Genomic DNA, 23,933 nt, shown 5'->3' with positions numbered 1-23,933 from the left:
TTGCATTTAAACTAATTCTTAACAACTGGAAAAAACTCCAAGGCGGTCTCCTTCAAGAAGTGGCAAGAATAGTTCTCCTTTCCTAAAGGCACGGATAATATCTCTCTACAACAATCACCATGACGATCTCCTCTTAGAAAGATAAGGGATTCACCTGATGCCACATCCTTTAACTACAAACCCCCCTGAAAGACTTTGACATCCACACTATACCTCTTGGTGTACGTAACAATTACGAGATAAAAAGTCCACCTCGGCGTGACTTAATAGAACCAATAGGTCGTCTCAAGCTAATTTCACTAAATTAATGCTGACACGTTTTTCCCATTAACTCAAGTATATGTTCTTATTCTCCTCTTCTTTGTTCCACCACTTTCGTCATATATTTTAGCTTCGACATGCACTCCATACTAGATTATGTCTACAGATTAATGTTCTAATATGAGGCACTGGTGAGATATATGTTTTCTTTGTTATATTTGCTGCACTATGTTATGATATATGACACATACATGAACATGTTATCGTGATATATGTATGATGCAATGCATGCTACAATGTTCTGCTGTATGGTCCCTACTCGCTGCATATCTGAGTAGTAAGGAAACCAAGCATAATTGTCCTCCACCTTATTTTCTGTATCTCCTTCTCATAAGCATGTCTAATTATTGGAACTTTGTTTATTCTTCTATTAAAATATGTTTCTACTTGAAGGGAAATTGCCCTTTACCTTATTTCATCTCTCCCTTCTCTACAGGAACAATGTGCCCTGCTCCAGACCAGAACTCCCTGAATCAGAAGTGGTGGTGCTAGATGAAGAGCAGAATCTATCACTATGTTGTAGTGCCAGAGACAAGGACAACCAGAGCTTCTTTGTTCCAGAAATCCAGGAGATCCGTGTCAGGTAAGACATTGCTTCTCTGTCACATGAAGATCAGGGTGACATAAAACTCATGCCATTCTGAAGCCTTGATCATTTAAGAGTTTTATATAATACACTGGCAAGACTCAGGGTATCAGAAAGCTTTACAGACATAGACAAGATATGGTCTATTTGGAGAGCATAGATTACAGAGTACAGACTCGTTGAAGGTTTGGTCAAGTAGTACATGGAGGGGAGGCATGCATTAAATAATATGAGGCAAAATGTCCAGTTGAGAGCTAGGTATCAGAGTCCCAGGGGTTGAAAGTGTCAGTTGAGGAGAAGATATTCTAGTTGTCTTTTGTAGCTCATGAAGGAGGGGTTGTCCTGATATGAACTGGGAGGGAGTTCCAGATTTTGGGGGCATTGCCCGAAAAGGAGCGGAAAAGGGCTTTTTTGTTTTGTATATTCTTTTTATTTAAAAAACAACAAGACATCAGTCATCACCATTGGTTAAAAAATAATATCTTTTTACCTCTTCTAGTCACATTTTTTAGCATTCTTAACAATCTTATCGTTTCACCCGCTAGATGTCACATCTTTTGTTCCCCCTTAGTCAATTTCATGATGTGCTTCCTCCCACCCCCTCTGTGACCTTGGGGACGTACATGGGTTACCTCTAAATTCGTTCCATTTATTCCACACCTTCTTCCATTTTTGAGGGCATCCCCTGTTTTTATAGACCACCTTCTCTGCCACCATACACCAGTCCATATCCTCCTTCCAGTTCCTCAAGGAGGGGATCGAGTCTAACCCCCATGATTGTGCTATATTTCTTTTGGCAATCATCAGAGCTAGGGTCACACATATTTGGTCGCTTCTGCCTAGGTCAGTTGGCTCCCACACATTAAGAAGGAGAGAGTTTTGCACATCCTCCTTCAATCGAACTAGCAGGGGTGCAGATTTCTAGCCGAAAAAAGCTCCTGATTGGCTGTGACAAAAACTCCCTGGTAGCGGAACCCATCTGTCACCACCTGCGCCTCACTTTCTTTGGGCATTCTCGGAGCCTGCCCATGTAGATGAGCACCTTTGATTTTGTCCAATTGATTTTGTACCCAGAGAACCGACGGTCTTTCACAAAGACATAGAGAATTCTGGGAATGGAAGATTTGGGCGATGCCAGATACACAAGGATACCCGTCTGCATATAGCGATAGTCTATCTTTCCAGTTGGTCAACCAACGCAGCCCACAAATCAGCAGGTCCCCCCGGATTCAGGTCGCCAATGGCTCTAGGGCCAGGGAGAATAAAAGGGGCGAGAGGGGCCAGCTCTGCCGGGTTCCACGATGGAGTCAGAAAGTTTGCGACACCCTCCCATTCACCCCTACCTACGCCAGGGAGCCCGTGTGTAAGAGCTGAACCCATGCCCGAAACTGAGGTCCCACCTCCATATGTTCCAGCACTGCTAATAAGATGGGCCACTTGATCATATCGAAGGCCATGCAGGCATCGAGGGATACCACATCCAGATCTTCTTTTATCATGTTTGCTCAACCAATAACCCCCTGGAGCCAACAAAGATTTAGGGCTGTGTTTCGGCCCAGCATGAATCCCGATTCGTCTGGGGGTATCACCTTGGGCATGATGGCGATTAGGCGGCGCGCCAAGAGCTTAGCCAGGATCCTTGCCTCAGCATTTAGTAAGAAGATGGGTCGAAATGACCCACATTAGACCCTAGGTTTCCCTTCTTTGTGGCTTACTACTTTGGAGGCTGTTCTCTGTTCCAAGGGTTGTGTACCTGCTATTTGACTCTCCTCATACATTTCCAGTAGGTGGGGTACTATGTGTTTGGCAGTATATTTGTAAAGTTCAACTGGTATCCCATTGCAACCCAATGCCTTCCCAGATTTAACCTCCATAACGGCCTGTTGCAGCTCCTCAGCTGTTAGCTATGCATCTAAAACCTGTTCGTCTTCCTGTGTAAGTGGGGGTAGGGGTCTATCCCTATTTAGCTCTAGGGCCTCCTAAGTCATAATGGAGGAATCGGACGTATAAACCCTGGCATAATAGTTGGGGAATGCCACAGCTATATCCTGCGGGTCTGTAAGGATCTGCCCATCTTCCGATTGGATCAGTGCTACCCATCGGTTGGCCCTTTCTTGCTTGTTGAGCCAGGCTATGAGTCTCCCAGCTTTATCCCCGTGCTCATACACGTCGTCATATCTCTATATTCTTGATGCTTTAGACTCAATAAGTGCTTTGTGCCTCACTGTCTGTGCATACTGCACGTTGCTCTAACTCCAATATACTCTTTTCCACCGCCTCAACGTCCTGTCGTCTTTCCCGCTTATGTCCTATCATGCAAGATAGTGCTTGTCCCTTAATAACTGCTTTAAAGGCCTCCCTGAGGACTCATTTTCTTTGAAATAGTTCTCAGTTGCTTTCCTGACATCTTCCCTAACTTAGGGTACTCTCAAGATGGCGTTTATGACGATTGTGTTACATGGTCTTTGCACTGGTTTACTGTCTACAGCCTCATCGGCAGGTATAGTTCGGTTTACCTGCTTCCCTGAACGTTCAACACATTCGGTCTTTCAGGTGACAGTCAATTGCGACAGATCAATGTGCGGATATATTGGAGGATGAGTTCAGGGCAGCGGAGCCACTCTAAGAAGTGGACATCTTTCTCTTTGGTTGGCCACTCCCCCGGGAAAGGGCTTTTTGATTGTGTTTTTTGGTGGGATGAGAAGCATAGTGTTGGTGATTTTTAGATTTCTAGTCTGGCCTGCCTTAGACAGTTTAGATGCAAAGTAAGCTGGTTTCCCTATGTGTAGGACTTTATGGGTAAGATATGCTGTTTTGAAGTAACAACTGGTGCGATTGTGAGCCCTTTGAGATTTATCAGGAAGTTGTAATCTTGCCTTTTTGCTCTGGTGACCATCCATGCTGCTGCATTAAGTGTTGCTCTTAAGGGGTCTAAGTGCGACTTTGCAGTGCCAGTGAGGGTGGCGTTCCCGTAGTCTAGTCTAGATAATAACATTGCTTGTGTGTTGGTTTTTAGATGTTCTTGGGGGAGGAAGGGCTTGATTTTGTGTAGGAGTTTTAGGTTGTAGAATGCACTTTTGGCTGTATTCTTTATGTGTTGACTCAGGGTCAGACTTAGGTTAAGGGAGAGCCCCAAAGATTTGACAGATTCAGATAATGTCAGTTTGCAGTTCAGAGCATCAATGGTGTTAATCTACTCTTGGACCTGAGTGGCCTTTCCACTGTTGTATAGGAGTAGGATTTCCGTCTTATCTTGGTTGAGTTTCAGGTAGTTGTGTAAGAGCCAGTTTTGTACTTTTATGAGAGTGGTGTTTAATCATTGTACGTCCTTTAGTGAGGACATTTCTAGATAAATATGGGTGCCATCTGCATGGGGGTGGTAGAGGATGTTTGTTTGTTTGAGTGTGGTGGTGAAGGGATCCATGTATATATTTATTGAAGACTTCCATTGAGAACAACAACGGTTTCCGATGCCACTTCAGCTCTATGCACCCTGCTCCTCTGGGATAGGTAACTCTGGTACTTCTGTATCCTTAGGTGGAGTGGCTCTCCAACCTTCAATTTTCCAAAGGGTTTCCTCATAATCCACTGTGAAGGGTCCTTAAACTTTAAAATTGTGACAGTATCTCTCCCATTGAATTGTACGTAGCACACTGTCGTGTTCTCACACTGCACCCTTCCTTGTGGTCCCAGCGATTCTCTACTCTCTAGAAACTGTCTTCACTCAAGTCGTGGTTCTTACACCACTATTTTAGTCTATGGTTTGGCCTTCCCTGGGAGCCCACTGTGTATTTAGTGCTACTTACGATTGTTTCTGTGCTACAGTATTGTGTGCTTTGTGTTTATCTGTGTGTAGCAGATACTGTGAGGTATTTAAGGTGTTATAATAATAAATATATATTCTCATAACTACTGTGTGGTTCTCCTTACATTTAACCAATAAATTAAGATTGCATTCAGGTAAAAAAAAAAAGCTGCTTAACATTCCTTCAAGACTAAGCCTGAAGGCTTCTCTCCACAGCTACCACTTGGATAGCTTTCTAAGGTTATCTTTGACTCTCTTAAATCATCATAAAGGTTGTTTGGACTGGTGCAAGGTGCCCACTTTAACTAGTGGACATCATATACCAGGCCAACTTCTCACAGTTTTGTTTAAAAAATCAAAATATTAACCAATTTACAATATTAGTTTTTTAATTTTATGTAGAGCACCAGTGCACTATTATTCACTCATGTTACTATTCATTATCACTGCGCCGTTTGTTGGAGCACATGCAGTATGTTTTACTGAAAATAACTAACTGTATGCATATTTTTTTAGTATCTTGATAAAGTTTTGATCCTAAAGGAGTATAGACTAAATACTTCCTCTGAGGGAACCATTCTTGTCCCATATCTTCATTAGGTGCAAATTATACCAATCACTTGCAAAGGTAGTAGGTCTGATGTTGGCTGCCAACCTTATGGCTTTCTCGATATTTGTTTTGTGTAGTCATAGTTTTTTCAAAGATTTCACTTGAGGGAAATACTTTGTGTATGGATTTGCTGTTTGTGAAAGAGTAGAATGCTGTCTCTTATATCAATGTTAGTCAATGGCTGAAGGGGAGCTGACCCATGCTTGTATGTTGCAGTGGGTAGAATTAAAATGTGTATTACACAACAACACAATACAGCAGACCAATGAATAAAGAGGATTGGCTGAAAGCGTCTGTAAGTAAGTATATGATAGATATAATTTTAGTAAAATCAAAAGGTTTTGGCTTCATGCAAGACCTAAAATTCACACAAGAATCTTAGAATGTCAGATTAATCTAGTAATTACTAACTGTGTAATTTCTTGGCAATGGGGTTTGATGCATTTCCAGATTTACAAGGATTTGCAAACCTGGAAATGCATCAAACTCTTATGCCTCCCAGGGCAGGCGTAATGAGGAGAAATATGTTTATTACTCCTCCGTTTTTTCCATATTATATGTGTGCTGCAAGGAAAACACCTCTATGGATTGTTTTCATCTAGGAAGGTGCCCCCTTACTGCACAAAAGCTATCTTGCCTACAACACAGGCACCCTTGCACCATGGTACCTGCGCTGGCATCAGGCTGCCAAAACGGTACTAGCGCAGGAGGAAAAGATACACCACATTGGATAAATACTGCACAGTCCTGCTCTTACACTTTGACGTAGTGCAGTGCGCGAAAGTGACTTGTTGCGCTGCCCTAGGCCAAAACCCCATAAATGAGGCACTCCGTATTTATCAAAACCCATTTGGAACGGTAAACATTAACAGTGTCACTTCCAATACATCCCCAATTACTAGAGGTGCTAAATTAGCGATGCCCACTGTTGCCGAGTTTATATGCATTATGTAAGGAGCAATTCTTGAAAATGTTTATTGAACATCATGATATAGTTTGTGGAACTGGCTACGGGCACGTACGCCCGGCCCCTTTATTGGCAGGGTCACTTGAACAGTGACGCCTGTGCTGAATGTGAATGGGGTGAGTGTAAGCCAGCCCTCAAGGAGTTGTTGGTGCTGGCAGCAAATACAATAGTGAACATTACTAAGACGGAAACAAAAAACATCAGCATCACAGAGATAACAGCGGAGCATTATGGTGGTAGCCGGTGCAAGTAGAGAGGTCGCCCAATGAGCAAACAGAAAGTTGCGTTGCATTGCACTGAGTTTGGGACACTAGAGCTGAGCGCGCCCATGTGAGGAAATGTCTAGGAGTGGGTCCCTTTGGGATATTCATGATGCAGCTGCAGTGGGGTGTGTCACTTGTGCATCATCTTCCTCATCAAGCAGTGGACAGCGCAAGGCCACAGACACACGACGTAGATGACCCAAGGCCATCCAATATCTCAGAAGACAATGTCCCAGACTTTAGCTGTACAGAGTTAGTGGCCCCGGATGCACAGAGGCCGGCACAGGCACCCCGCCACGGGACAGTGCCTTGCGGTGCACTGAGGCAGGGCCACGCTGACTGAGAGGGTCCTCGTCTATCTCGTCTATGTCCAAGGGGAATGTGGTGGAGGGCTGCAAGTGACAGGGGATGGTGTCCTCCAGGGCATGATGCAGACGGCATAAGCCGTCCGGAAGCAGCAAATGGAGGAGTGGAATGCTACAGCCTCGTTTTTACCACTATTTTGGTATCAGCTACATGAGGATGAAGACTACCCCCAGTCCATAGACTCAGACGCCACTGAAGTTCTACCAGAGAGTGTCCATGAATGTCGGGGAACAGGTTTAGTGGCACTGGAGCTGAAGGGGTATGCAGTCTGCGATGAGGCCAGTACAATTATATAAAAGCTGTCATAAAAAAATCAAGACTAAGTTCCCAATGTGTAACCTACTCGACCGCAGTGTAGGCCAGAGGCAGCGGTCAGTAGGGGCCCACAGCCACGTGTCATTGGCTCGCGATGCACAGAGTTAGTGACACCAGGGCATTTTATTGGTAGTGTTCGATCACCTCCGTAACGATGATCCTTTTTTCCACCTGACTGAAACGCGTCTTCCTCTTACACCTCTCCTTGCGTGCAATGATATGAACTCTGCCATGAAGAAATCAACACTCAGTTCCAAATGTGGGACGTACTCGAGCGCAGTGTGGCTATACACAGACTTGGTGGCACCACATTGAAGGGAGAATAGTGACTTAAACTCAGCCATGAACCTCTTCCTCTGCCATAGTGTAATCAAGACTCAGTTCCAAATATGTGACCTACTACTCTGCTGTGTATGCCGGTAGAGTACATCAACGAGAAAGGAGTACTGCGGGCCTATGTTGCGGAGGCCGTGATGGCCTGAGGAGGCTGCCAAGGTCACAGGACTCGGCTTGGAGCTTGCACCGGCACGTGGTGGGCCCTTTTTGACGCACGCCGTTGTCGGCAGGTGAGCATTGAGGCCCGTGTGCGCAGGGGCAGGCAAAACTGGTTCGGGACCAGCGGACCGGGGTGCATTAGGCGCACAGGATCGCAGGCAACACCGCTCACAGGGACGGCGTCGGCCTCGTGGTGGGGTGAGAGGTGCCGCCCTGGCAGACATGTTGGGCATTCTGGAAGAGGGCTACGCCCAGAGTTACGTGCCTTTTATTCACACCCCTATGCAGGCCTGGCGTACACCGGGCCAACCCACTCCGCTCATGCTTACGGGGGACGTAATAAGCCACATTTCCTTGATCTTTCCCACTGGCTGGGGTGACATGGTTGCGTCCACTACACTACAAGAACCAGCGGTTTATTTCGACATGGATATGTGTGTGTTCTGCATACTGCAGTTTGTCCACCACTTCCATGCCACACTTGGCATTGTGTACATTCTCATTCATCAGTCACTTTCCTCCTTCGCTCATGCCTGGTCCCCTCCTCTACCCACAATCTGCTATTGTGTGGCTGAGGTGCCATGCCATTGATGGCTTATGTACATGGCTTGCCCAGGTTCCCACAGTAAGTTGTGCTGTCATGTCTGGTGGGTGGGCATGTTGTTTGGCATGTTGTATGTGAGTTGGTTACGTGTGCATTCCCAGTGGTGTGCGTTGCATGATTGTGGAGTTGAAGTGTGTGGTGTGTTCATTTGGGCCATCCTGGTAGCGCTGGTTGATGATGGACTGGTGGCAGATGTAGGAATCATGCACACAGCCTGGGTGGGTAGCGTCGACCGTGGTGGAGATTCCCGGGTGGTCCACTATTGCCTGCACATTAATGGAATACATGTGCTTTCTGTTGCAGTGATTGTGTGCAGTGTTGCCAGGGGGCACAAGTAGGACATGTGTGCAGTCAATTGCCCCCTCACACGTGCGGGAAGCCGGCTATGGCGTAGACGCCTTGCTTGGTCTCCAGGTGTTCCTGCGCAGTGTGGGGGAGGTATAGATAGTGGGGTGCCAAGCTGATGATGTCACAATGACTGTTGTGTGGAACTTGTATTGGGCTGGCTGTGTGACTCCTCCGACTTGGGCGGTTGTTGGTTTGAGGGTACCAGAGGCCAACACGTGCAGCACAGCCAGCAGCTTTGTCTGAGGTGGTATGTTGGTTGTCCGCTGTGTTGGTACCGTCAGTGTGAGAAAGTGCCCTCTTTCTTGCATGGTATGCCCTCACTTTTTGCTGAATTGCTGATGTACTTTGACTGAGTGTGCCCTGGGCTCCTGCCAATCATGTACCCAGGACCTGTGTTCCTTCCCTAAAAACTACATTGAAGCCTAAACCCAATTGGCATCTCTGGCAACATTTCAATCCCTGGTAAATGGTACCCTAGGTACCCAGGGCACAGTGACCAGAGAAGGCCCCTAAGGGCTACATCACTTATTGTGCCACCCTTAGAGGGCCTGTACCGTGACACACACACACTGCCTTGGCAGGCTGCGTGTCTTGGTGCAGAACAAAACAAAGAGTCGACATGGCACACATCCCTGTGTATGCATTTGGGGGTGGCAGAATGCACACCTTGATTATCGACGTACTGAAAGTGTTCCATTTATTCATGCTTGCGTGCCGACTGGATCCGTGCCTCCCCTCTACGCACGTTTACGAAATTCATCACAACATGTAGCGTGAAGACGCTCCATTTCCAATCGCACAACCAAAATCACTAGTTGGGAAACTCCTTTTATTTTAATCAGTGTTAATTGCATGTTATCCTTAATTCAACAAATTTAACTTTTCTGTTCACGATAAGGCTGATGCAAAGTCCCAATGTCCACAAAACACTGCCCTGCAATACCTCAGTCACCCCTCTAGCTGGGTGCCCTATGCCAGTGGTGAGGGTACCGGTGCATGGGCCCTGTACCCCTACAGTACCCAGGTCCATTCCTGGGTACTGTAAGTGCAGTGCTGCCATTAAGAGTATATGGGGCTGGGAGGTTGTCATTACGAACTCCACAGCACCATAGTGGCTACACTGAAGACTGAGAAGTTTGGTATCAAACTTCTCAGCACATTAAACACACACCGATGCCAGTGTGGGATTTAATGTAAAATGCCTGACAGAGGGCATCTTAGAGATGCTTCCTGAAATTCGACCAACTCCCAGTGACCTGACTGAATGGCTGCCGAGGCTGCCCCCCCCCCAGACATGTTTCTGGACCCCTAGGTCGAGAGCTTGCCGCTCTCGGGGGCCTGAAACAATGCACATCCTGGGACGAGGTGCCAAGCCTCCTCCCCCACGATGGGCAGGGTTCATGAAGGAAAGGCTTAAAAGGCATACCGCCTTTGTGAGCCTCCTCAGACCACTTGCTGTACTCAGCAACTGGTCCCCACTGGTTCTACCCCCCACTTTGGACGGGAGACCCGGTGGGAAAAACAAAGTGAGGGAGAGAGGTGTGCCCACCTCTGCCAACTCCACCGCTAGGGTGGGGGAGGCGAGGTGAAGCACAACCTTGAGTCCTCGTCATCTTGAGGATGGGGGACCCAGCCAACCAGGGACAGGCTCCTGTCCCCCTCCCACTGGAGAGTGGCAGAATAGGGGGTGCACCCACCCCAGGGAAGGGACCCATTGGTCCCTGACCTTTACCTACCATTAACACCCCTAAATTTAGTATTTAGGGGCACCCTGAACCTTCCTTCTTCAGATCTCGATTCCAAAACTACAAGAAGAAAGAAGACCTGCAGTGCAGCTGCTAACAAGAGGACAACACCAACTGACTTGGCCCCAGCCCTACTGGCCTGTCGACCCTCAAACCTGCTCCTGCTAAACCCCGGCGTCTCCTGTAGTCAGCAACCTCAAAAACCACGGAGGTCCTGCCTGCCTTGCTCAACTAAAGACTGGGACTCCCACGAGCAGTGGTTCTGCTCAAACATCTACAGCACCTGGTGCCAGCCAGGAACCGCAAATCCAGCACACTCTGCACCCGCCGATCCCGGCCCATGCCAGAGTGAACAAAGACCACGAGGAGGTCCCCCCGGCGACTGTGACCAAGAATCCAGCACCCAAGGACCCAACTTGACGCTTCTGACAACGCCTGTAGCCTCAACACCAGGGACCCCCCCAACCGCGACCAGCAGAGGGTAAGATTTCCTGATGCCTAAAGACACCCCTACACCCGGCGCCCCACGGCCCCCTGCGCCCAACTCCTGGGTGCTTATCCAACCTACAGCTTCCCAAGTTACCCCTCGAAGTGGTGGTCGCACCTGAAGAATCTCCGTCACCGAGCCTGCAGCCTTTGTTCGTCTCACAGTGTTCCCATTGGAATCCATTGGGCGCCCAATGGCCCAAAAGCCCAAAAGCCCCCTGCACCCAGCCGCCCCAGTGCCACTGGATGTGCACCAACTGTTCTGTTCAGCTTTCCCACATGCCCTTAGTAAGTGACCAGTACCTTGGCTCCCACAGCCGCGTGGCTTGCCTGCTAGCAGCCACCAACCGAAGGCTCCTACCCGCCATAGGCTAACATTGGGCCTACTCTCTCTGCACCTGGCTGCCCCTGTGCCGCTGAGGGTGTAACTAATGTACCAACCTGAACCTGTGAGACCCCTGAGTCTTACCCCAGAACCTTAACTCTGCCAGTTGAGTACTTACCTGAAAGCCGATAACTTGCATTTTCTCAATAGGGTAACATTGACTGGTTTTCACTTGGAAAGTGTTGTTATGAAACTTTAAAATATTCACTAACAATCCTCCAATCAACGAAAACGAAATTACTCACCTGTTACCAGGAGAGATCCCAGTGCTCGATCTAGGTCCCCAGCACTGACCAGAAAAAGTGATAACTGTGATTTTCCGATACCTTGATTTTCCTCCATAGAATAACATTGGCTGGTTTTCACCAGCAATTCTTCTAAGTGTCGATTTTTGCAACATACAATTATTCCTTAAAAATCGCCTGTATAACTAAAATGATTTCTTTCAACTGTTTACAGGAGATGCACCAGGGCTGAATCCAGGACCCTGCCCTGAGTAAGAAAAACGTTTGTAAAGTTAATGTTATTACAGCTTACTTAAAATCCTCATTGAGCTCAATGTTATAATTGTGTTTAGCTTGTGTTGCATATTGCAACAACTGTATCTATTGCATTCAAAAGTCTATTGCTCATTGAAAGTATTCAACGGTAGCACCTCATTCTGAGAAAGTATTTTTCTACCAACCTGTGGTTCTAAAATAAAACAACAATATATTTTTATATACAAAACAATTGGCCTAGAGTTCAGTTCTTGAGTGTGTGAGATCATTTGCTGACTGGGTGTGTACATCAAATGCTTTACACTGTCCTCTGACACTGCCTTACTGCTTGACCAAGCTACCTCTTTAGAGAGTAAGGTTATATTTAACTTTAACCTCTGCCAAACCTCTGGGGACTGTTGGACTCTGTACACACTGTACCTTACTTTGGTGCAGTATTTACAGAGCCACTTTCTTACAGTCAGACTGTGGACAATGGTGGTCAGGATGCGGAGGATGGTTGTCCCTTTGAGCCTGTAGTAGTGGGCAATGACATTTTCTGGTGTTGGGACTGTGAGGGTCGCTGTCTTTGTCTGTGTTGGTCCGGGGTCGGGTGGGGGTTGTGGCCCTGTTGGCTCCCAGCTGCATGGTCAGCAACTCCATGGCATCTGTTTCCTTTCTTGTGTGGCTCTGGCCTTTGCTCTCTTTTGTGGTGCAGGCTGTCGTCCGATTTTACTCCAGGTCAGAGCAGGTGTTAGTTTCCTGCTGCTAACGCGCCTTATCGCCTGTTTTGGGTTCTCATCGGCGATCTGGCTGGTGGTTGAGACTGTTGCGGAGTGGTGTTGTCGCGGCTTTTTGCACAGGAACGCCTTCTCTGCATCTCATTAGCGATAGTTGCCAGGGTCATCTGTGGCAAAGTTTTTTGCGGCTGCTATCGCCTGTAAACTGGGCTGTTAGCACCAGCTTGTGAATGGGGAGCTAAAATTATCCCGACTTTGGCTGCGATAAAGTGCCAATAGCATGGCGATAGCTCCTTGAGAATATGTCCCTTTGATTTTTTTGGTTTTGCTGTTTGCACGTTAAACATGCCCTGACAATGGCAAAGAACCACTGAACCACTTTACTTTATGGGTTCAAGAGGTATTGGACATTTATGTCCTGCAAAAACAAATACATTTGGACAGAACTACGAAAAGATATAAGCATTTTTGGGTCAAGTTAATAAGTTGATCTGTGGCTAACTAACCAGTAAAGATAAAATGAGCAGTGCTCACACGAGAATTATGTCGAGGACTAAAAGTAATTTGTATCACAGTATTAATGCAATGAATATGTATTGGAATATGTCTTTGGCTCTATTCTGTGCAAATTAAAAACAGAAAGTAGATACAATTTGGGTAAGAATGTCTAGCTAATGCATCTGCCATGTTCTTTCTTTGGTGGAATTTATCAACTTAACCTATCTTGCAGTACCGCATTTTATACGGGGGGATTCATGTATGAAAATTATTATCCCCTTGGTTTTGTCCTCTTTATCTAAGCCAATCCTATCTTCGCAGAGACTTGCCTCTTCCTTGGTTAGTAATGACATTGTAAATGTAGCTGTTTTTCCTCGTGTTGGCTTTATGATAGCATCGTATAGATTCCCATGTAAACGCAACTACCCCTTTCTTTCCATTCTTACATTTCCATCGTTATGAATAACCATATACATTTCATATAACCATCACCATATAAATATACCCAACCTGCATTCCTGCGCTACCATGAGTACAAATGACTACAACATACATACAGTTTACAATTGTAATAAATATTTCCTTGTTTTTAAATATTTTTGCTACAGCCCGATTGTTTCCAAGAAGGGAAGCCTGCACTTCCTGGAGCCACATACAAATGGGTGGGTAAAGCGATATGTGATCGTGAGACGTCCGTATGTCTATATCTACAACAGTGATAAAGACGTGGTGGAGAGGGCCATTTTGAACCTGTCCACAGCCCAGGTGGAGTACAGTGAAGATCAACAAGCCATGCTAAAGGTAAGATTGGAGTTATCACTAAGGTAAGGCGTAAGGGGCACCTAAGAGTTATTATAGTATATTTAAAGAATGTAGAAAAATGAAACCTCAATCCCCACAGTGGGCAGTAGGGACAGGTGACGAAGCTCAAGATGAGGCAAGGAGTCTGTCACAGAGTAAAATGGTAAGGGGAGCTATCAGAATAGCGTAGGACAGCATTAGAACCTAACATCTTGGTTTGTATTAGAGGACACTAGCCTATACTCAAGAAGAGATGGGGGATTGTCTTGAAGGTATCGTGGAAGCAGGCATCACTGGCATTCCAATGTCATTAGGGAAATTTAGAGGAGCATACACCCTCTGCCTATCCTTAGCCTACATAAAGATAAAATAAACTGTGCTAAAAATAAGGCTAGGGAACTATCACTAAGCGAAGCACTTGATTTTTCTTTGATTCTTAGCAGTGAGTGCTTTGTAGCCTCTTGTTATTATTATATTTATTGACATACTAAAGTGGTATCACTGAAATTTGTAGAAAATGCTCAGAGTAAATAAAATTAATTTAATAACACCAAGTGCTCATGTAGCAAGTGTTGATACAGTTAGCAGGTGTGGTTTTAATGTGCTAACACATGCATAAGCAGGCATGCACAGACCATTTTTTGCCTTGTCTCGATTCAAACTGCCTCTTTATGTGCCTCCAGCAGTTGTACTTTATTTAACATGACCTGATGGCTCTGCCAGTGCCTATTGTCAACGTGTTGGAGGTCTCTAGATGTTTCTGTTTCCTTCTATGGATTAGCTAGGAAATGGCACATTAATGCCATGATTGTATAGGGAATAAAGAAGTGGTCTGACCAGTCCTGTTTGACTGGGTTAGAGATTTATTTCAATGTGCTGTAGCCTTTTTGGGTAGGGGAGGTTCCTTGGTGTTTTTGGTGGTTGTTCAGTAGGAACAATTGGAGGAGGGATGTGCAGGTTTCTTCAACATATTTCCAGTTGAGACTAAAATCTCCCATGAAAATCTGATCATACAAGAGGTGAGTTGCTTAACACTATAATTGAGGAAACAATCAATAGATCTATTCTTGGTGCCAAGTGAGCAATATATGATGTTCAGTTGAAATGATTTAGGTTCTGGGTTTGTAATCTCCAAAATGATGCACTGGAACAAGCAGTTAATTGACTCAATAAGTTGCAATTAAGGGAATTCTAGTGGATAAAGACACCCCCACCAGTCTTCTGGTTATGCGCATTGCATCTTTCAAAGAATACGCATGCTTGAATATTCCCCAGTGTCAGGCTAGGAATCCTCTGTAGATAATGTTATGTGACAGTGCAATGTTATGTGGCAGTGCCTAATAAAGCATTCAAGAACATTGAAACAGCCAGAGACTACAGACAGCCTATCCACCTCCTTTTATGACCTGAAGTCTGGCCAATCTGGTTGATAGGCTGAGAGCTTCACTCCTCTCCTAGGGACTCCAACTGACAGATTTTCTACTACATGTTAGCTTGAGGAAATCCTTAAGGGGTCTAATCTAGTTATTTGATTGAAATAGGCTCTGGCATTAACGTTTGTGATGAAAGACCATCAAGAGAAAGTTGATCACTTTAATTCATTGTGTGCTATGCTTGAATTAATACTACCCACGGGTAACTACTTGGGCCACATCCCAGTCCATCATTATCTTGCACACCTCAGTTTGGACCCAACCAAATCAGTCTTGTCCCTGCCACAATGGGAGCAGTCTAGCCTGAGCTGTCAAGCCAGGCACTCCTTGAACCAGAAAACAAGCAACCTAGGACCTGTTTGATCCTAGTTAGGACTCATCAGCCAGGTATAGCTTATTTCCTGTGACAGTGTGCATGGTACCCATGCCTGGGCATATCCGTCCCACTTAGTGGGACTAAAGTATAAAAAGGATGGATGGAATGCTTGAATTAGGCAAAGAGAGAGAGAGTTCTCCCAGTTGATTTTAGGTCCAGAGGGGGGAGACAAAGACAGGCAAAATGTACAAGTTACCTCTATAAGGACCTATATTGCTTTAACATTGAATAAATCTTAACTATTTTTATAAGAAGATGCCAAAGAGAGAAGTTGGAACTTCAAAGTATTATCAAAACATATTTTTTACTTTTCTTTTCATTTTTCAGATAAATATATTTCAAAACATTTATGCATTTGTGCATATCATTTTATCATATATCATGCTCAACTGAAATTCATCACTATTAACAATACATTATTGAAAATCCGTAAGATTTATTCAATGTTAAAGCAATATAGGTCCTTATAGAGGTAACTTGTACATTTTGCCTGGAATGCTTGAATTAACCTCAACCACTGGTAATTACTTGGGCTGCATCCCATTCCATTATTATGTTGCAAAACATGCCTCCTCAGTTTGAACCCAGCCATGTCTGAATCAGTTTTGGCCCTCCTCCACTTCAGTGTTTTTGCACGTTACACTGAGGAAACATACTTTTAAGACCAACAAAAGCATAAACTGCCCTGATTCATTGGAAAGTCTTGTTGAAAAACATGGGTTTTCTGTCACCTCAACTTCAGTGACAATGGGAAGCTCCTTGTCAGTGGTCGTACTGCTGGCTAAATGTTCGGCGGCTCCACCAAAATCAGGTCAATCTCCTGTGCCTCAAAACTGTTCAATGTTTGGCTATAAATACTAGGACGCTCCGTATAGCCCTGAGGAGCTTGACAGAATCTAAAACTTCTGCCAGCCAGGGTAAATCCGAACAAATACCTACTGTCTGGATGAATAGGGATACTAAAAAATGCATTCTTTAAATCAATAACAGAAAAGAACTTTGCAGTAGATTGAATCATCATTAAGAGCTTAGTAATGTCAGGAACCACTGGAAACGGCTGAACCACAAACTTATTAACATCTCGCAAGGCAATCACAAAGCGATAAACATCATCTATAACACCAGGAGAATCGAAAGGTGCCCTCTTAAGGACTGGGAGAATAGGACTATTACATAAATTGGCAGACGTCTCTTCAACTACTCCCTTTCGTATCAACTCTTAAATAATCTGAAGAAGGGCCCGTTCACCTGCCTGTGGTATTTTACACTGAGGAATACGGGGAAGAACAGCATTCTCTTTCACTCATATAGAAACTGGTGGTATATGCAACAAACCCATATCTGTATCACCTGTTGCCCACAATGTGGGCTTCACCTGAGCAAATTCAGCTGGAAGGGGTGCATCCTGAGAGAAACACTGCTGAATGCTCACATCCAGACCCATAGTAATATGAACATCAGCAAGAGAACAATAAAAAGTAGCATGCAATTTTTTCAACAAATCCAACAAAACACACAATCTGATGGACAGAATGTTGCACAATGGCAAAACATTCACCCCCAGTCACAGATCTGGGTTTAATCCATCATTATTTTGCTCACCAAGCCACCCCAGTTCAGAAATCCAACCCCATCAATTTTTCACCACAATAAGAAGTGAGAAGAAACAGAGAATCCACAGTAAAAGGACCAAACGTAAGGGCAAGGGGGCGTGAAATCGGGCTTACGACCAGTATTCCTGAAAACCTACTGAAACATTATTCTGGCCAGACAGAGCCGCCCCAGGGACCACATAACGGGGCACAGAACTCTTTGTAGCGCCTGTATCCACCAAACATTCTTTAGTCGGTCCCTGCAAATCCACCTTGACATATGGGTCACACTGATCTACAGGTATATGTACTGGTCCCGTACTCTGTCCCTGGCTGTCCTAGCTGTGAGACAGCCCAGTAGCATCATCAAAATCATAATCATTGTGTTATTACTGCCCATCCTTGGAATTGTCAAAATAATTTTCAGAGCAACCCACAGAAGCTGTATTGTCTTGCTGTCTGCCTGCACCATGCCCTCTACCACCAGAACCCCATCTCCGTGGGGGAGAAACCTTTTGCAAAAGTACGGGACACCTGCTATGCCAATGGCCCTCCTCCTTACAATATGCACACTGTTTCGGCCCTAAAGGTGTCTTTGGAGGCTGCCTATTGGTAGGTGGAAGCTGATGCAAAGGACCACCTCGTCCCCTACTATTTCCCCTAAACGCTTGCTGCAAAAACACCTTTGTTTTAAAATCCTTATTTTTCTTATCTATTCTATCCTTTACCTCCTGATCTCGATGTTCATAAAATTGAGCCATGTTCAAAATAACGGAAAAGAGAAGACATGGACTGAGTACTCTCAGCTGCCTGTAAACAAGTCATTATTTCAGGAAGAAGACCAGAAACAAATCTGTCAGCAAACAGTCGAATTCCTCTTTCAATTGACATATCCTGCCCACTATAATCCAAAAACGTGTCTTCAAAACGAGCAAAGAAATCTGACACTCCCATCCTTCTGTCGATAAGCTGTGAATTTGTCCCAGTCTACCTTCTTAGGGGGAATAAGCGGATGCATATCTGTAATAATACGCCCTGGCAAAGCAAGTATCTCAGCTCAAGGTTTATCACCTGGTTTTCTCTCCTGATCCCAACCTTTGATTGCATCCCATGTACCACCAAATTCCGTTACATGTTCTTGAATGTGAACTTGTCTCCAAACATCAACTGGAACCAGAAGACCAAAGAACATTTAAATATCAGCAAGAGTCATTATAGTAGAAGAGGCAGCTTCTGTAAACTCTTTATAATAAGCTGTAGGGTTTTTCCTAGGGTCAGGTGAATGAGCCTTAAGGGCTAAAACCTCACTTCTTTTCCACAGAGTATTGACCCCTTGCTCCTGGAAATGAACCGCCACAGCTGGTCTTGTAACACTACCATGCTAATCCGTTATCTCGGGTATCTCCAGATGATAAATTGGGTGAACCTCCCGCATCGAGAATTGGGTAGTCGGGGCAGGGCTATTCTCATGCAGTCTAGCCCTATTGGCAACTAAAGTCGTGGCATTCCCAAACACTTGGCCTGGCTCCAAATTAGTAACGTAAACCTGATCTTTAATGCTAAATAAGATTTGAGGTGCGTCTGTCCTAATATGTGTTTGCCAAAGATTAATCAGAGTAGCTGACATATGCTTAAGGGCATGCTGTTGCAGAAAAGGTTCAAAATCTTGCATAACTCCTCAAATATCTTCAACACTATAAATCGCTTCACAAGCCCACTGCACAGCCTGTTCAGCTACTAACAGCTTATCTTCCTCTCCAACCCCGGAACGCACCAACGGACCCAGTCGTTCCCTGAATTTCATCCAATCTCTGTCCCTAAACCCTCGCGCCGGTGTAGCAGCGTCCACAATGATGGGGGATGAAGGACTGTAGAAGGAGAAATAACAGACCCAATAGGTACAACTGTAGCCGGTGGTTACATAGGTGGAAAAAGAGTGGCAGGCACAGGTGTTGAAGTAGTAGGGGTAGTAAAAGTCACAGTTGTCAAGGATGGTGAGGGCAAAGAAGGAGTGGGAGTTCTGGATCGTTTAATTTTTTTAACGTAAAAATTCATTTAGAAAAGGAGTTCTAACTCTGCACCCCTAAAACCCCCCCCTGTTTGATCAATATACCTTTTCTCCCTTGAGATCGTGAGGAAGAAAGGAAATCTTCCTTTCCCTCTGTTTCCCCTGTGAGGAATACTCCGGGGAACCGTATGAGTCCATTTTCGATGCCTATTCTCCCTCATGAAATTAGAACCATCTTGGAACAGGAGAAACCTCTTAGCTCCCCGTTTCCAGTCCTCTGTTTATCGCCATGGCTAACCAGCTGACGGCTATCAGTGAGCGTGTATAAGAACCTTGACGGCGTGCGTCTGAAACTAGGCTCTACTGAAGGATGACTCCTCCCGGCATGATGACCGTATGAGAACGGACCCTACCCCGCTATCTGACGTAAGTAAGCAGTCCGTCCCCCCTCTTGTGGGTTTGGGTGGATCTCCACGTTTGTAGTTGGAACCGATATATTGAGCTTCCCATCGGTTCAGCTTAAATGTCGGCATTCTTTGGTGTCCTTTACCGGGGCTACCTCTTCCTTATTAATATACACCAGCGTGCACTACAGCAGAGGACTCCTTTGTGGGCCCTACAGTCCGTTCTTTAGGTCAAAGCAACTCCTGTTACTCTGGCCCCCTTTTAGTACCCCGTTAGCTAACGGTTGTTGGTGCTTCTTCTTTTAGACGGAGTCAGACTTTGATGACCCATGTTAACACATCACGCACGGGCCCGGACTCTCTATTGGAGAGAATCTCACAGCACCTACTAGGATATAGGTAAATATCGCTTATTTTGAAGATACTTGCGCTTAGAGGATCAGACTTGTCGCTCTTCCAGCTACTACGGACCTGCTGATATTCTCTATTTGCTCTGGAAGTTTGCTAAATAGCTCGGGTTTATATCCTTGCTGTTGCTTATTTTTATCAGAAACAGGATACTACTCCAATCTATATACCGAGACCACGGACCCTGTTCCTTCGGAGTCCCCGAGAATTTTTCTCTCCCATCTAATAGAAAACAGGTAAATAGTTGATATTTGGATTGGTTCCCCTATTAATAGAGATCTTTCATCTAGCACCTCTACCTAAAACATACTAGAGTGACCATATATCCCATGACTTTCTAAATCTACCTAAACACTATTGTTTTTGAGACCTACTCTGAACCCCCCAGGTCATATATCCCCTAAGCATTAGCTATAATCCATGCACTTATTCCTTATTAAGGGACTCGTACCTCCTTTATCATCCCTCTTTCGGGAAATTTGCCTGACGGGTGCGTTTCTCCCCGTTAGAAATTTCTGTGAATGATGAAAGAACTCTGCTAGCCCGTCTGGACCGACCTATAAATGATGCAAGGTTGAAGATATTGTCATTAACTATAGTCCATTCTACACAACTCATTTATTATTGAGACCCTGATCCTTGATTTCACAGGTAAGTCCCCGAATTACTCCTAGAACCTACGGAGGTAAAACCTAAATAAACTATGAAATTGCTCTGAAAAGGTTTTTTCTAAAAACTAGGAACTGTTTTAACCACTTGAGACAGTCCGAATGCTCTCCCTTGCCTCTACCCCTCTAGAATTTTGAAGCCAAACAAAGTGAATGTGTTTGTATATATATAAAGAGAATTGGACATATGTGAGATGGATGAATGTATTGAGCCCGATGGAGAAACTTCCCAGTTCCCTGTGAGCTTTAGGAGGTTTCTTTGAAACCCCGTAGATATATCCTATAAAATATTCTCCTTTATCTATATGGACCAGCTTGCTTTATGCCAAAAATTCCCTTATGAAGTTGATTTCAGGAACATATGTATTACTGTGAGATTTGTGTTATGTTGTCCTGTTAAATGCACATATCCGATTACATATATATTTAAAAAAAATTATTTTCCTCTGTATCACAGTGTTGTTCCCCTGCCCCTCGGTACCTCTTGGCCCTGATGAAGGGGTGGCCTGACCTGGCCGCTTCACCGAAACGCGCGTAGGCGTCTATGGTGTTGAAGACAGCGATCCTTAGTCATCTCTGGGATCAGCCCCCCCCCTCTGTTTTTCCAGCCAATATAGCGTGCCTATATTTACAGTGTATTTCCGTCTGACCTTCTACTCAGGCATTTGTGTACCTTGAATTGATTTTTAACTGTAGCTATTGAGGATGAATGCTGTTGTATGACTGTACTATGAGTGAAGAATGATGAGGTATGAGTGGTTCTGTGTGGGACGTCACATTGATTTATGAGAAATATTTTATGAATTGTTATTTTGTTGGGATCAATTGTTGAATATATTTATCAAAAATGTATATCTATATTAAAAAAATGTTTTCTATCATTGTATAAATCCATAAAGACATCAAAGAAAATGAAAAAAGAAAAAGAAAAATGGACTTCATTTCCATGTTGTGATTATAATTTTTGGCTTTGCTTTCTGGTCCATTAAGTTTATCTATCTCTTAGGACCCTGGAATAGGGCCTCTTTATCAACGGCAGGGTCTCTCTTCTCTCTTGTACAAAGAAGGAGTGGGGGCACAGTGGCTGAGGCTGTAAGGATAACAACCCTAGTCACAGGAGCAACCGGAACAGATGAAACAGGCTGCTGTGACTGTGTAGGAACAGTGGGATATATCCTCTGCAGGGAATATGTAGACAGAGGTCGAGCATCTAACTATTCCTCTATAAAAGTATCATTCTCTTCTTTGGGCAAATAAGACTTATCAATATGCAACCAAGATCTCCTATCTTCACATTCAATTCCCTGTCTCCAGTTTTTCTCTATCATATGCCACAGCTTTCTGTGTTAATGTCTGTATTCTCCCTTTCCAGGCGTCCCTCTCCATCTGCTTGGCTTCCTTCTGCCAAGTCCTGAAAGAGTCAAACATGGAATGCCTACTTCTTCTCTTAAATAACTGTTCCTGCCAAAACTCAATATTCTGTTCATCAAAAGTGCCCGTTAAAGGCCACTGCAAATCGCTGTTGTCCCTCATATAGTTGTGCCATAATGTACTAAACATAATAGGGAGAAGACTGTGTTTCACATACATATCATAATTAGGAGTGCCTTCCCGGAGGCGCAGGCTGAGCTTCTTCCAATCGACCATCTGCAGAACAATAGCAACAACACAAACACAAACTCAAAATCCAACTAAAACCAGGCATCTTGGAATAAGGAAACAAAATCAATAATTCTACCTGGCAAAATATTTGCAAATATTTTTCATCAAAACAGTCCTCAGACGGTGCCAAATGTAAACCCAAACTGTACCATATCCATAAAGCACCAAAAACGAACTCAGCTGCTATCAGCAGTACAAACAAACTGGTTCTCCACTGCCGACTCTTCAGACCAAATGGTCAGATCCAAGGGTTTTGCCATTCAGGACGCAAGTCAGGATGACCACTAGGCGGGGCACCGCCCAGTGGGACAGAGGCAGCAGCTGCAAGTATCAAGCTCTTCGTGCAGGGATCCCTGAGCCTTCAGTCCGACCTGATGGAGTTCCCTTCCACCCCTCTGATTACGGAAAAGGGATGGGACATAACCCAAAGGAGTCGCTGTTCGGGTGCCAACTGAAGGAGGTAACCCGATTTGGGCCACCCGGGTCACTCAGACCACCTCTCAGCCTTTCCTACTAATGAAGAGTCTGTCAGACAGTAGAGAATACAAACCAATAATTATTTAATCAGATACACTCAATGTGGAACCCCATCTGCCCATTCACGAGGAGTGCTACAGAGGACTGAAATCAACAAGCATAAAGATACATTATGTACGTTTTATAATCAAGCAAAGGCACGCCCACAATGGGATTTTTCCAGGCAGGTACAGTTAGTGAAACACAAGGAAAGCAATTCAGAACTCATATCTTTGCACACAGTTGCACAACTCAAGGTCTTTCCATTCGCAGCCTGCCACCAGACAAGTGGGAGAGGGCCTCTATCTAATGAGAAAGCTATGTGCTGACATGAACAATATGCTCATTACTAAAACAAAACCCATCTGGAGAAACAAAACCTAATAGGGAACGTTTTCTCAGAATTACACAAGATTTGTTTCAAACAACCTAAAATGGCCCCTTAACAGACAATGGCGCCGCTAATGCTAACTTTTATAATACATCATGTGAGTCTAAACAATTTCATTTTCATCAGTTTCCCTATATCTGGGGTCACTGCACTTAAAAAATCTATAAGTCACCCATAAAACAAGCCTTTCAATCTGGCAGGGTGCTTGGTTCTAAGTGTGAGGGTGCCCCTGCATGAGCAGGACGCCCCTACAACCTTCTGAGTCCATTCCCCTGGGTTGTAAGTGCATCAGCCATTATGATACATGGAGTGGGCATGCGTCATTACGGAAGGACCATATCTAAACTGGCTGTAACCAACCCTGTCATGTTTGGTATCAAACATGTACGAATCATACCCCCACACCGTATGATTCCGTGCACTGTAAAGCTCTTCAGGAGGCCCTAAGTCCTCCCAGTGTTTTAGACCCGGACAGCACATATTGGCTGCTGCCAACCAGAGACACGATTGTGCTCTCCTGCTGCTGAGTCAGACTCGAGCAGGGGAAGTCCGAACAATAGGTATTCTGTCCCAGGGAGGTGTGACCCCCTCCCAGGTAGGGTTCAATGCATTGGGGCCGGGTGGGAGTGCTTGCCAGCGCCACTCAGTCTGCTTGAGGGGC

At 44.9% G+C, this 23,933-nt stretch overlaps 1 protein-coding gene across 1 annotated transcript in view; it reads left to right on the top strand.

Moving 5' to 3' along the window:
* The window catches only part of KIF1A (kinesin family member 1A), a 2,508,766-nt gene that overhangs the window by 2,440,917 nt on the left and 43,916 nt on the right, over positions 1 to 23,933 (top strand). The window contains exons 44-45 of the mRNA XM_086944020.1: positions 758 to 904; positions 13,622 to 13,814. Coding sequence (XP_086800146.1) covers positions 758 to 904; positions 13,622 to 13,814 — 340 coding nt within the window. The remainder of the gene's footprint in view (positions 1 to 757; positions 905 to 13,621; positions 13,815 to 23,933) is intronic.

This window comes from Lissotriton vulgaris, chromosome 11 (genome assembly GCF_964263255.1).
Source record: "Lissotriton vulgaris chromosome 11, aLisVul1.2, whole genome shotgun sequence".
NCBI lineage: Eukaryota > Metazoa > Chordata > Amphibia > Caudata > Salamandridae > Lissotriton > Lissotriton vulgaris.
Note: the sequence above shows the minus strand (reverse complement) of the source record. Positions and strands in the feature narration are given on the sequence as shown.